At 45.1% G+C, this 13,204-nt stretch overlaps 1 protein-coding gene across 1 annotated transcript in view; it reads left to right on the top strand.

Moving 5' to 3' along the window:
* LOC138379713 (amyloid beta precursor protein binding family B member 2-like) overlaps window positions 1-13,204 on the top strand; it is a 171,755-nt gene that overhangs the window by 54,741 nt on the left and 103,810 nt on the right. Inside the window, exon 4 of the mRNA XM_069464836.1 lies at window positions 7,493-7,561. Within this exon, the coding sequence (XP_069320937.1) occupies window positions 7,543-7,561 (19 nt within the window). The 5' untranslated portion in view covers window positions 7,493-7,542. The remainder of the gene's footprint in view (window positions 1-7,492; window positions 7,562-13,204) is intronic.

The following is a 13,204-nucleotide window of genomic DNA, read 5'->3' on the forward strand; positions in this document are numbered from 1 at the left end:
TTGGGGCCATTACTGCAGTCGGCCCCCTGCAGCTGGTCAGTAGCATGTTTTAAACGGGCACTTCCTGGAAACAATGAGCATTGTGTTATTTCTGAACTGCAGACGTTGATGCCTTTGAAATGTGAAAATTGGGGGTCAGGTGTTTTTGTGGGGGAAGCATGAAGCTTCTTCCTTTAAAAACTTTCTGGTTAAGGGTTGTAAAGGTAATAACCCTTAAATGTAAAAATCTGCAATTAATGTTCTGTCTTGGAAATATTTCTTTTCCAGTTGTTGACGTTTTCCCCCGAGATACTTTTCAGAAAACAGGCTTTTTTTCTGTCTGTACGTATTTTTCTTTGTTTGATAGTGTTCTTGGAATTGGTTTTGAAATCTCACTTGGAGAACATAGAATAAAGTAAGATCAAGAGATAGAATCACAAATCAATGTCCTGTGTGTTTTTGCTTAACATATAGAAACTAGAGATCCTATTGGTTACTGAGCTCCAACTTTTTTCTCTACCTTTTAAGTTCTATGACTGGTAAATTTAGGCTCTTCCAGAACAGTAATTTTTAATAGCAGATGTGCAGTGCCCATATATGTGGATGGCAAGAAATTTATTACTAGTGACGGTTAACGTCCCCAAAATTAAAAAAGTTCAAGTTCATTCCCAAGAGTCCGATGTTACAGACCAATTCAGTGTGTGCACCTCTGCTCTCTTCTGTGCAGCAATAAAAGAAATTGTAGTAACATTTTGCATGTATGTATACTTATCAAATACTCTTCATTGTGTGTATGTCACAAAATGATACGCATTTTGCTTTAACTGAAGCTGTGTATTGTGCTAAACAGGCAATTTAAAGGATTTTTCAGAGTAAGTTTATTGTTGAGTTTTGCTTTATTTTCTGACTTTAGAACCCGCCCCCAGAGTGAGTTAAAATTTCACACATGTTCTCAATTATTCTGTTTTGCTTTTCTGAGCTATGAGGAAAGAGGAGACTCGGGTTTTGCTGGTCCGCGGTCGAGCACCTCCTTTGTTCTCAGTTTGCATGTGTGTCAGCACGTTGGACACGGACTTCAGAAGAGCTCTAATAATGTAAGAATTATCTTGCAGAGTTAATTAATTCAGGCTATTGGAGTCAACTTCAAGAGAGAGAGTCCCAGTAAACATGGCACAGTGGTCACGAGCCTGGTCTGTGGAGGTAAACAGCCGACACCAGCTACTCGCTCGCCTCCAATGTGATCTTTGATGGGTGACCCATCCTCTGTGCCTCAGTTTCTCAATCTGTAAAACTGACGTAATAATAGTACCCTTTTATAGGCTTGTTGGGAAGTGATAAATGAGATAAGCCTTATGAAGAACCTACTTAGCACAATGCCTGGCACATAATAAACATTCAGTAAGAAACCCCGGTCATATGATATAACTGCTTCATCTTATAGATCTGAAAATAGGGTTGAGCTTTTTTTTTTTTTTTTTTTTGAGACACAGTCTCACTCTGTTGCCCAGGCTGGAGTGCCGTGGCGTCAGCCTAGCTCACAGCAACCTCAAACTCTTGGGCTCAGGCAATCCTCCTGCCTCAGCCTCCCCCTGAGTAGCTGGGACTACAGGCATGTGCCACCATTCCCAGCTAATTTTTTCTGTATATATTTTTAGTTGTCCAGCTAATTTCTTTCTGTTTTGTTTTTTTTTTTTTTTAAGTAGAGACAGGGTCTCGCTCTTGCTCAGGCTGGTCTCGAACTCCTGAGCTCAGATGATCCTCTCGACTCGGCCTCCCAGAGTGCTAGGATTACAGGCGTGAGCCACTGCTCCTGGCTAGGGTTAAGTTCTTAAAATAAGATTGAATCGGTACGTACTTGTAGATGGATCTAATCCTGGAATGCAATGTATACTTTAAAAGTGTTCATCAGCTAATGTAACCCTGCAGATTTTCAAGAGCAAGCACGTGCCAACAGTGTTTTGACAGCCCTTCCTGTGCTTGGCAGGTTACGATGATGATTTCAGTAATGGCAGAAAGAATGTTTTCATTATAATTTCAATTCTTCTCTTTATTCTTGGACTCAGTCTACTACTTGTGAACATTTTCAGAAGTGCGGACAGGGCAGAGAAAAGATACAGAAGATGTGGGCCACCACAATTTATTAGGTTCTTATGTTGGGTGTGCAAAGATCTCCAAGGCACTTTGCTTTTTTTTTTTTTTTTTTTTTTAGAAGTCTTACAGCCTAGCTGAGAACACAGGTCATACGTGCAAGAAAAAATAATAGCAGTGAACATTTATTGGCTGTTTGGGGTGTGCCGGCCACTCAGCAAAGCAACCAACCTGTGACGCGTCACTTGATGCTCGTACTTGACGGTAACCACAGTTTGCAGTTGGACAAGACAGTTGAATAGACTCACACACACACACACACACACACACGTATCGATTAAGACCATACAGGACTTAAGTGTCGAATGAGTTAGGAAGACATGATAACCCTGGGCTGAGGTCACAATTGTCAAAGTTGGGGAGTTAGGGGTGGCTAGAACACCCCCCCGGGGAGCGTGGAAGGGGGCCACTACTTGCACTTTTTGGGTGGAGGCCGGGGTGATGCGTGTCCTGGGGAGCGTGGAAGGGGGCCACTGCTTGCACTTTCTGGGTGGAGACCGGGGTGATGCATGTCCTGGCCTCCCTGTGCAGCCAAGAACGTCTCACTCTGCAAAGTTGTCGAACACCCCACCACGCACTCACGCAGGTGGACACGTGTTTGTAATTATCTCCACCTAGAAGTTCTAAACATGGTTTTAATATACACTGTACATGCCAGAAGTGAACACTCTTTGTCATTGAAAGATAATTGTATTTAATATTTTTTTTGGAATTTTGTAAGAATTGTTTGGCGTTTTGGAATGGATGTTACCGACAGCCGTGCAAATCGTACTGTCTGAGTTGCCGATACGGCACGCGCCTTGGGCAGTCTGCATTTACAGCTGCCGCACTGACAGCAGTTCTCAGCATCTGAGGACTGTTTGATTGATGACTTCCACTTCCAGACAGGAGAGGGGTTCCCAGCTATTGGCTCTAGAAAGGGGGTGTCAGGTTTGGTAGGACTGCACTGGGCGAGAGTTTGCAGGAAAGTAGCTACAGGAAGGTAATGGAGGATTTGGGTGAATGAGAGGTTCTGGAATCAGCTGGGCCTTAGGTGGTCAGTGGCTGAAAGAAATTAATTCCGGAGGTTTGGGGTGAGGCGGTGGTTGTGAGCAGCGCGGAGTCTGTGCCGCGTTGTGGATCTGAGGTGGATCTGGGAGGGGTGTGGGGAGGACGAGGCCGGTGGGGGGAGAGGAGCTGTGGAGCCGTGTGCGGTGCTCGACGTCTAGAGAGGGTGCGTGCGGTGCTTGATGTCTGGAGAGGGTGAGTGGGATGAAGAGTGAGGGAAATTGAGAAAGAGGAAACTGTCAGGCTTGTTTAGCAGCATTTGGGGGAGACAGGTAAAGTGGAATTCTTGGTCTGATTTTTATCCAAATCTTTCATCCTTTGGGATCATATAAATGTACATAGCATCTTATACTGAACCAAATGACAAGTGGGCATTTTATTTGTTCATTAATTTGCTTATTTGTTTAATAGCACTTCACGATTTGGGGTTGTGAGCTCCCTCTCTGGTCCCGTTGGACGTGTATTGAGCCCTGAGAGCATTACCACAGGCATGTCGGCATTAGGGACGTCCATTCGTGGGCCACGTGAGGACATAGCTGGAGGGAACAGTCGTGAGACTGTTTCACTTAGATAGTTTTATGCTTTGCCCCAAATCACAGGTGTATTCTTAGTGCAGAACTTGCAGTGGCTGCCATCGGTCCCCAACGTCTTTGAACTCGGTGTGTGATTTTTGTGGAAACAAGGGCACTTGGTCTGGATGTGGTGAAATCTCCAGCATCACAGCCGAGGTAGCATTTCTGCCAGTCTTTGCTCTACTGGGAAAAGGAGACGTTATTTTGATTAGGGGAGTTTCGAATCTGTCTGCATCCCCCACATCAGGGCTTCTCCAATAGAAATACAGTGCAAGCCACACATGTAGTTGGAAATTTTCTAGTACCACGTTAAAAAAAAAAAAATCAAACAGGTGAAATTAATTTTGGCAGTGTTTTATTTAATTCATATCTAAATTATTACTTCAACATGGAATCAGTATTTAAAAATTATTACTGAGATATTTTACATTTTTTCCATGCTAAGGATTCATAATCAGCATGCGTTTTACAACCACAGCACCCAACTCGGATGCAAAATACTCATTGGAAATACTTGATCTGTATCGAGATCTTGTGAAATTTAGAGTTGAAAAAGTACTCACTAAGAAGTTTCAAACTTACCTGTTTCCCATTAAGAGTCAAATATTAGTTTACAAATTTATATCTAAGTTAACTGTAATTAAATAAAAACTTCAGTTCCTCCAGTTCACGAGTCACCTTTTAGGTGTTCCGTAGCTCTGTGTTGCTGCTCATAGCTGCTGTATCAGACGGACGGCTGTGGATTGTTCTTAAAACCCTCCACATCTACGGTGTCTTCCCATCTTCTAGGTGCTGCTGTTAAGTTTTCTCAGTTTATTGCTTGTGTAGAATTAGTCCACACCACTGAGTCCCTCTCACAGGCTGTTTTGCTGGGTCAGACTTGCTCATCAGGGACGTAAGAGCCTGGGGAAAAATAGTCCGCATGTTTGTGCTGCATCCCCAGGCCAGGAAATGCTGTGCACATTATAGGTGTTTCATAAATGTTTACCTACCTAAATCCTGTTTAGTCCTCAAATTGCAACTGAAATTTCACTTTCTCAGGAAAGTATTTCCTCACTCTTCAGTATGGCATGTGTTCTTTGATACATTTTTTCATGCAACTGAGTTATTTCTTCCAGAATGTACTTATACACTGATTTGAGTAATTTTGTGATGAATATCCTTCTCCCTAACTGGGCTATAAATTTCACAAGAGGGGAAATGTGGTCTTAATCACTAAAGCATCCCTTGCTCCCGGCACAATGTACGACGAACGGCAGGTGTGGAGTGAGTGTTGGTTAGATAGTAGCGCAGGGCCATTTATAATACGACATTATCAGCAGAATGTCTAATTCTCAACTTTATAGAAGTTGGAGTTTGTTTCAGGTCAGGGAAACAGGAATATTTTATTTTAAGACACTAAAAAGTACGGTCGTCCTGGGTATTTGCAGGGGATTGGTTCTGGGACTCAGCATGGTCACCAGCATCCAAGGATGCTCAAATCCCTTATACAAAGTGGTGTAGGATTTGCAGGGAACACACGTACATCCTCCCGCATGCTTTGAGTCATCTCTAGAGTACTTGCACTACCTAACGCAGTGCGAATGCCGTGTGAGTAGACAGACTGTGTGGTTTAGGGAACAACGGCAGGGACAGTAAAGTCTGTACGTGTCCATCACGGGCCCAGCCACGCTTTGGAGCTGAGGTTGGTTTGGATCCACGAATGCAGGACCTGGGGATACAGAGGGCCGACTGTGTGCAGATGCTCGGTTTTTATTCAAGCCTTTTCAGAATGCTCACATGAGCCTTCTCTTGGCTTTCTGTCCACTGGTATCCATTTTCTTGAATTGCCTCATCTCTGTCTCTGCATATAATTTAAGGTGTACTGAAGCCAAAAACAAAAAAAAAAGGAAAACTGAATTTTGAAATGCTTTTAAGGAGTTGAGGAGGAAGGTGGTTTAGAGCAAAGAAAAAGGTGCATAGAGGAAGCATCTCTTGCTGTTTCAGGATAGTTTAAAATGAGCCCACCCTTTTACTCAGAGTGATGAGCCCAACCCACACTATGTGAAAATATAATTAAAAGTGTATCGTGGATCAGTAGAACAGGTTGTCAGATCATTATCAGAATCATAAAGTTGAAAGTAACGCCCATCAAAGGTTGCTAGTTTGGAAAGGTTAGATTAGAATTTAGAGTTTTTGCAAATACGAAATTTCTGCTTTCGAATTATGCTTTAGAAAACCTCCAGCATTTCATCTTTTCTTTTAACTTTTCATGGAAGCATCACATGCATACGGAAGTGTGTACAGAAGGATGTAGCTCGGTGAATTTTCACATCCAGATCAGGAAACACTGTATCGCCGCTAATTCCCAGCATCCCAGAAGCTGCCCTCTTGTTTCTTTCCGCCCCCGCCCACTATCCTGACAGAGATCGGTTTTTCCTGTTTTTGTGCTTTATATAAATGGAATCATGCAGTGTCCGTTTTTGACTTGATATAACAGATTGTCATTCTCGGTGACATTCCTGGTAGCACCTAATTGAGAACAAGATCTGTTTTCAGTTTTCCTTGCTGTGCATCTAATTTGGTAAACCTTGACTTTACCAGTGTCCAGATCTTCATTATTCCTTTAAGAAATTTTGTGTGTAAATGCAAGTGTGTGAGTGTGCCCCAGCGTGTGTGTGCACATGTATGTGTGCACGTACATGCTTTTAAAAGTGTTAGTCAGATTAGATCACGCTGCTGTGCGTGTTGCTCACCTGTCGGTGATCGCTCTGAAAGCTCCTCTCACGGAAGCTCACGTAGACCCCGACGGCAGCAGAGCACGTCATCGTACGTGTGTCATACTTCAGTGAGCCAGCCGTCCACTCGACAGTTGGTCCTTACTGCTCTTGTGATTTTAGAGCAATAGACGCCATGTGAGTTTATCTGAAAGACAAATTCCTAGAAGTGGAGCTGCTGAGCAGTGGGGTCCCTGCCTTCTACATTTGCGGAGGGTATTTGTAAACGGCCTCCCAAAGGGCTTTGCCAGGTTTTACTCCCACCAGCAAGGTTTGAAAATTCCCGTTTCCAGTGTCCTTGCCTTAGATGGTGTGTCACGGAGCTTGTTAATCTTCCAGTCTGATACAGGAAATCCCGTTAGGCGTCGTTATTTAAATCTGTTCTTTTTAAAGTTTTGAGTGAGGTAAGTTACTTTTGTTTATTGGACATTTGTGTTTCTCTTGGAACTTGTTCCTGTTCTTTGCCCATTTTCCTATAGGCTTGTTCGTATTTTTCTTAATGATTTTAAGGGGCCCTTTCTATATAAAGGAAAATAGCCCTTTTATTTTATCTGTGGTGGTAATTTTCTAAAAATTTATTTTTTGTCTTTACGATGTCTATAGCCTTCCCTCCCACCCCAGAACAGAAGGTTGTAATTTTTATGTGGCAAAATGTACCAGTTTTTTCCATAGTAGCTTCTGAATTTGTGTGTGTTTAATGAGAAAAAGCGTTGGAAACTTGAGACAGACAGATAGATGGCCTAGGCCTGGCGTGGGGACAACCTCAATGAATGTTTCTGGGAAATGTGGTTAAGTGGGAAATCACATTTCAGTCAAAAAAGGCATGACCAACCATAAATAAATAAAAATGTGGACATTATCTGCTGAAATTTGTTTAGTATTTTTAATAGCTTTTGGAGGGATATTCACTGCTATGCTTTTTTCCTTTTATGCTTCGTTGTTTGGGATTTTAATTTCTCAAATGATCCCTTTTTTTTTTTTTTTTTTTAGATTCCAAATTATAACCCATTTCCTGCACTGTTGCTGACGCCCGGTGGTCCATGTCAGAAGTACTTCCAGGTCAGAGACATTTTCATGTATTTCAATGCAGAGAAGCAGTTGAATATGAAAACTTAGGAAAAAATGATTGTTTTAATGTTAAACTTATGATTTACTAAAAAATATTATGTTTTGGATTTTTATTGTTCTTCACTAATATAATAGAAAAATGAATCTTTAAAATAGAAGAATCGGTTGGACTTTCATATTTAATAATTGCATGACTGCGTATGTCTTAATGTAAAAATATTTCAGTTAACTGTGCTAGGAACTTAAAACTGTCAAATTTTGCTGTGTAGCATTGTGCATTGTAGCTTGTGACCTATTTAAACGTGGACAAGGAGCAGGTGTCGGTGAGAGTCTCTCGGTCAGAGTCTCAGACTGTGGCGTGTGTTTGGACACGGCTTCCTGGCTCAGGTGCTCCGTGGGTCTAAGGCTGAGTAATTTCAGGCCTTAGGAAAACTACCTTGATTTTATTGTATGTCCCTTTCTTGGTCTCATGGTCATTTCTAGTCTATACACAACATGGTGTGGGATTTAATTCTTAACCTCACAGTAATATAGTACGGAAAAAAAGCAATTGCAGTAACATTTCAAGTTTGAGATTGTGTCCGACTGCAAGTGGCAGATAGATCTGGATAGATTCCATGTTTATGAGGACACATACTCCTCAGCAAGTTGTGTATTTTAACATAAGTAGATTTAAACCATGGACAAATAGATATTAATGTCCCTAAATTTTAAAATTAAACTTATTATTAAATATGTTTAAGCTTTTTTTTTTTTTTTTTGAGACAGAGTCTCACTCTGTTGCCCAGGCTAGAGTGAGTGCCGTGGCATCAGCCTAGCTCACAGCAACCTCAAACTCCTGAGCTCGAGCGATCCTCCTGTCTCAGCCTCCCGAGTAGCTGGGACTACAGGCATGCGCCACCATGCCCGGCTAATTTTTTCTATATATATTTTTAGCTGTCCATATAATTTCTTTCTATTTTTAGTAGAGATGGGGTCTCGCTCTTGCTCAGGCTGGTCTCGAACTCCTGAGCTCAAACGATCCGCCCACCTCGGCCTCCCAGAGTGCTAGGATTACAGGCGTGAGCCACCGCGCCCGGCCTAAGCTTTTTTTAATACGGCACTTTGCATGTTACATTTCAACAAAGAACTAAAATTAAACATAATAAATACCAAGTTCAGTAGGTATGAGTGGCAAGAAATATCCTTTTATTAATATAAAAAATAGCCAAAAGCAATATGACAAACGTAAGTTCACACAGGAGAACGAGGAACTTAGAGGTGATTCTTAGAAGCTGTCTAATCACACTGTGATGATTTGGGGAGGGTGTAGATTTTCTTTGTCAATACATATTGGATAGGTATATTAGTAATAATTTCAGAAAAATTAGTGCAAGTACATATGTCCATTTCAAAAATACATTTTAAATACTTGGAATAATTTTTTAAGGATCTCTTAGCTTTTAAAACCTTATGTTGCTTTGCAAGGTAGACTCAGTATAGAAACAGGGAAATTGGCAAACATGTAAAATGATGTGTGTTCCTCTGAATCACACATCACTGGAGGCGAGCTAGTCAAATAACTTCTAGAAATTTCTTATGTTGCTCTACTTTGTTATGCTGATGTTTGCGTTCTTCTTGTTGGTACTCAGATTGATTTATTCCTTGATAGTTACGGGAGACACTGAAATAGTTATCTAGCATGGCTTTTAAATAACAGCTGCTGCTCTTACGTGTCCGTGTAGCATGTGACACATTGTACAAGGAAAGCTGTGTTCTTAGTTCAGTAGAGGGTCTTACTCCAGCCATTTTTTTACCTGAAAGTTCAAATGGCAACTCGCGAGGGAAGGTCTGGACCTGTGAGTGGGATGAGATATGCCTCTAGTCCCTTTCTCACTCTCAGGAGCTGTGACTCCAGGGAGCCTTTTAAAAAACAAACATACCAGAATTTATACTGTCATGTGCCTCTAAAATTCCTGTTGACCCTTCAAGATTGAGCTCATGAGTCCCTTCCAAGCCAGTCTTAGCCCCTGATATAGTCAGGTCGTCATCTTGTTTCTGCTGTTGTTTAATATTTTTTCCTTCTGGAACCGACTTGAGGCCCAGCCTATCAGTTACTCAAGAAAATACGTGACATTACTTCATAGCTCACCTGCTTTTTTCTACCTAAACTAATATTCCCAAGCTGGATCACTGCCCGTATTCATCAGACTTGGCCATAAAAGTCTAGAGCTCTATTAAAAAAAAAAAATCATCTTCAGAAGACACTGAGGCTTTACTAAAGAATGAAAACAGCTTAGAAGCTGAGCAGAGAAGAGAGCGGGGGAGATGGCATGGATCTGTAGTCCCAGCTCCTCGGGAGGCTGGGGCAGGAGGATCACTGGAGCCCAGGGGATCCGGGCGCCGTGATTGTGCCTGTGAACGGCCACTGCAGTGCAGCCTGGCAAACAAGGGGACACCTGTCTCTAAAATAAAAAGAAAGAAAGAAATTGAACAGAGAAAATATCCTTGGAATAAGCATATAATTTCCAAAGGTGACTACTTTGAATGTTTTAATTCTTATCTCAACACACAAATTCTGCTCTGTGTGTCCTAAGTCACCATTCATCACATCTGCTGGGTGTGACGTTGGCAATGCCAGGCTGTCCCCTGTCTGGAGTGCCCTTTTCTCCTGTGTCCACTGCTGGGCTCCCCGGCCTTCAAGACCCAGCTCAGCTGCTCCTCCCTGTGGGAAAGCCTTCCCTGAGCCTCTCTCCTCGTCCCTGACACTGTGCTCTCACGAGACCCTCTGCCCACTCCAGCCAGTGTGGGTTTGTGTAATAGCTTATCCTTTCTCACTGCCCAATCTGATTTTCTTTTTTAAAAAACAAATAACATTTCTTATGTACTTTTTATAATTGACAAATAAAAATCGGGTGTATTTATTGTGTACAACATGTTGTTTTAAGGTATGTATACCTTGTGGAGTGGCTAAGTGGAGCAACGTAAGATAGTATTTGTTGTGTCTGTCTTGAGTCTTGCTCCACTTGGAGCACTGAAGAGCAAGTCCTCACACAGTTAAGCTGAGTGGGGCGTGGGAAACCCTCAGGCAGGTGGACCTTGCTCTCGAAATCAGCCCTGTGTCTAAGATCCTGTGAGTCAGCTGCGTGAAGTTGCCGTCCCAGTCAGAATCTTACAGGGTTGTGATCCTGGGACCTCCCTGGCCCTGCGACCCAAGCAGCCTTCCAGTAACTTCTGCCTCTTAGGTTCGCAGAGAAGTCCTTATCGTTTTTGTCACGTTGAAGGTTTGCTCTCAAGAGTAATGTCAGGAAGCCAGTTTTATTTTGCCTCTCCTTCCTAACAGGAAAAGAAAAATCTGAGTTTATTTCATTTCCTTAATACTTTGAGGTCTAGTTCAAAAGGCGACATTCCTCAGGGGTAGAAGTTGCACTGTTAACTCCTCAGTGGAAATAAAGTTGTATAGCAGAAAAATAGAAAATGAAGAAAATGGGAAGTTTCATGCAAGAACGGGGCAAACATTGGGCTTCCCTGGGCCCGTTTGTCAATTTCCAATTTTACAAGCGTGTCCCAGGAGCAGAGGGACAGCGGAAGGTTATGGAAGAGAGAGGAGTTTGCTGTCATTGCTGACAAGCTCTTTGTCTGACGAGAGGCTAGTGGTCTCAGCAAAGAGAGAGAGAGGAGGGGAAGCCACGTTTGACCACAGGACCCAGCGCAGGTTTGTGTTTGGACGTGGTCTGGGTTGAGGGGGGGAGTCTGCGCTGGGGCCGCTGTGCCTGGGATGGGAACAGCTGTGTCAGTCGTGGAATCGGTGATCCTGGCTGATCTGGTTTTGTTCAGGCTTCATGACAATCCTCCTTTCGTTGCAAAAACAAAGAAAACTCAGCTCACAGAGGCTTCAGCAAAATCAGTCAATCTGTTGGATCTGAGACATCGTCTAGGGGTGCCGTATTTCAGGCACAGCTTATTTAGGGGTTCGGTCACCAGGGCTTGCTCACTGTCCATCTCTCGGCTCTGCTTTCTTGCTGGTCAGATTCAGGCTTCCGCAGGTCGTCTCTTCATGGTGACCCCTGAAGCTCCAGGTTTAAATCTTCTTAATTCAAGAAAGAGAGAAAAGAGAGCACCTCTCTCCTTACCGCTCCAGCAAGCAGCTCAGGATTGGCTTGGTGAGGGCCACATGCTGTTCCTTGAAGCAGACCCCAGAGCCATGGGGACTTCTGCTCTGACTGGCTGTGCTGTGGCCACGAGCCCCCGAAACAGGGGTGCAGTCACCTCTGCCTGGGACAGACGGCCGAGCCCTGGAATGCAAGCTCCAGTGTTTCTGCCTTGTTGGTTCCGATCACTGCTGTATCCTCGGCACTCAGAAGCACAGCTGGCACGTAGAAGGTGCCGGAAATGTCACTGGATGAATGCATGGGCATGGAGGAAGGCTACTTCGCCAAGAAAATCTGTGGGGCTTTTAACAGAAAAGGAGGAAATACCTGCCGGGCTGTAATAGATGTTTCTCCCTGGGGCATGCTGGAGAGCGACAGTACTAATGTCAGTTCTTGTCACTCTCTGAACTCCGGACTCGTGCCCGCCTCTGGAATCGGAATCGACCCTCTCGGATTGACGTTGGGTTTCCGCAAGTCACATTCAGACAGCGCGTCGGGCTCGGAGTGGGGCTGGCGGCAGAATCCCTGGGCCCGTCCCTGCCAGAACCCCAGGAGACCAAGCCTCAAGCTTACTGGCGTTTTGCTTATTTGCTCCGCATTGACTTTGCTTATTTTGTTCACTTTCGTGTTCCTGGCCGTGAGGAGAGCACCTGGGCATGTAGTGAAATAGTGGACTGTTGCAGGAACCTCCCCGCGGGTCTTGCCCACCTGTGACGAGCGGCGGAGTCCACGCTGGCGCCAGGCAGGAGAGCCCGGAGGTGGGCCCGGCTGGCCGCCCCTTTCGCTGGTGAGGGACATGGCCCCATGCCCCTCTGCTCAGTTTCTCTGGTGGCCACTGATGTCTTAGTCGCCTACTGTACGTTGCTGCTTTAACGCCTCTTCATCACAGTCACCCCCTTCTTGGAGAATACGGGGGGGGGGGGGGGGGGGGGGGGGCGGAAAGACGCCAACACCCACACAGACGTCCCAGCTGCTGCCTCGGTGGAGTCCGGAGTCTGGAGCTCGCCGTGTAGGACCTGCCTGGCCTCTCCCCTCCGTCCGTCCCGCCTGTCCTCACGCCTCCCTGCGCTCAGGTTCCAGGGACGGTCCTTCCTCCCTTCCCTTTGGATGCTCTGCGGCCTGAAGGAGACCACCCGCCCCCCTGCACCCCCCTGCACCCTGCGCGATCCCTGCACTCCCCTGCACCCGCCCCCCTGCACCCTCCTCCCCCCTGCACCCTCCTCCCCCCGCACCCACCTCCCCCCGCACCCACCTCCCCCCTGCACCCTCCTCCCCCCTGCACCCTCCTCCCCCCGCACCCACCTCCCCCCTGCACCCTCCGCCCCCCTGCGCCCCCCTGCGCCCCCCTGTGCCCCCCTGCGTCCCCCTGCACCCTGCGCGATCCCTGCACCTGCATGTGGAAGCGTGTAGCAGGCGGGACCCAGTGTGTTTTAGTTCCCCCGTTCCCAGCACAGGGCCCAGCAGAGGAAAGTGCTCGCGCAGCGGTGGCCCGGGCTGTGGTCAG

This window comes from Eulemur rufifrons, unplaced genomic scaffold, assembly GCF_041146395.1.
Source record: "Eulemur rufifrons isolate Redbay unplaced genomic scaffold, OSU_ERuf_1 scaffold_125, whole genome shotgun sequence".
NCBI classification, from domain to species: domain Eukaryota; kingdom Metazoa; phylum Chordata; class Mammalia; order Primates; family Lemuridae; genus Eulemur; species Eulemur rufifrons.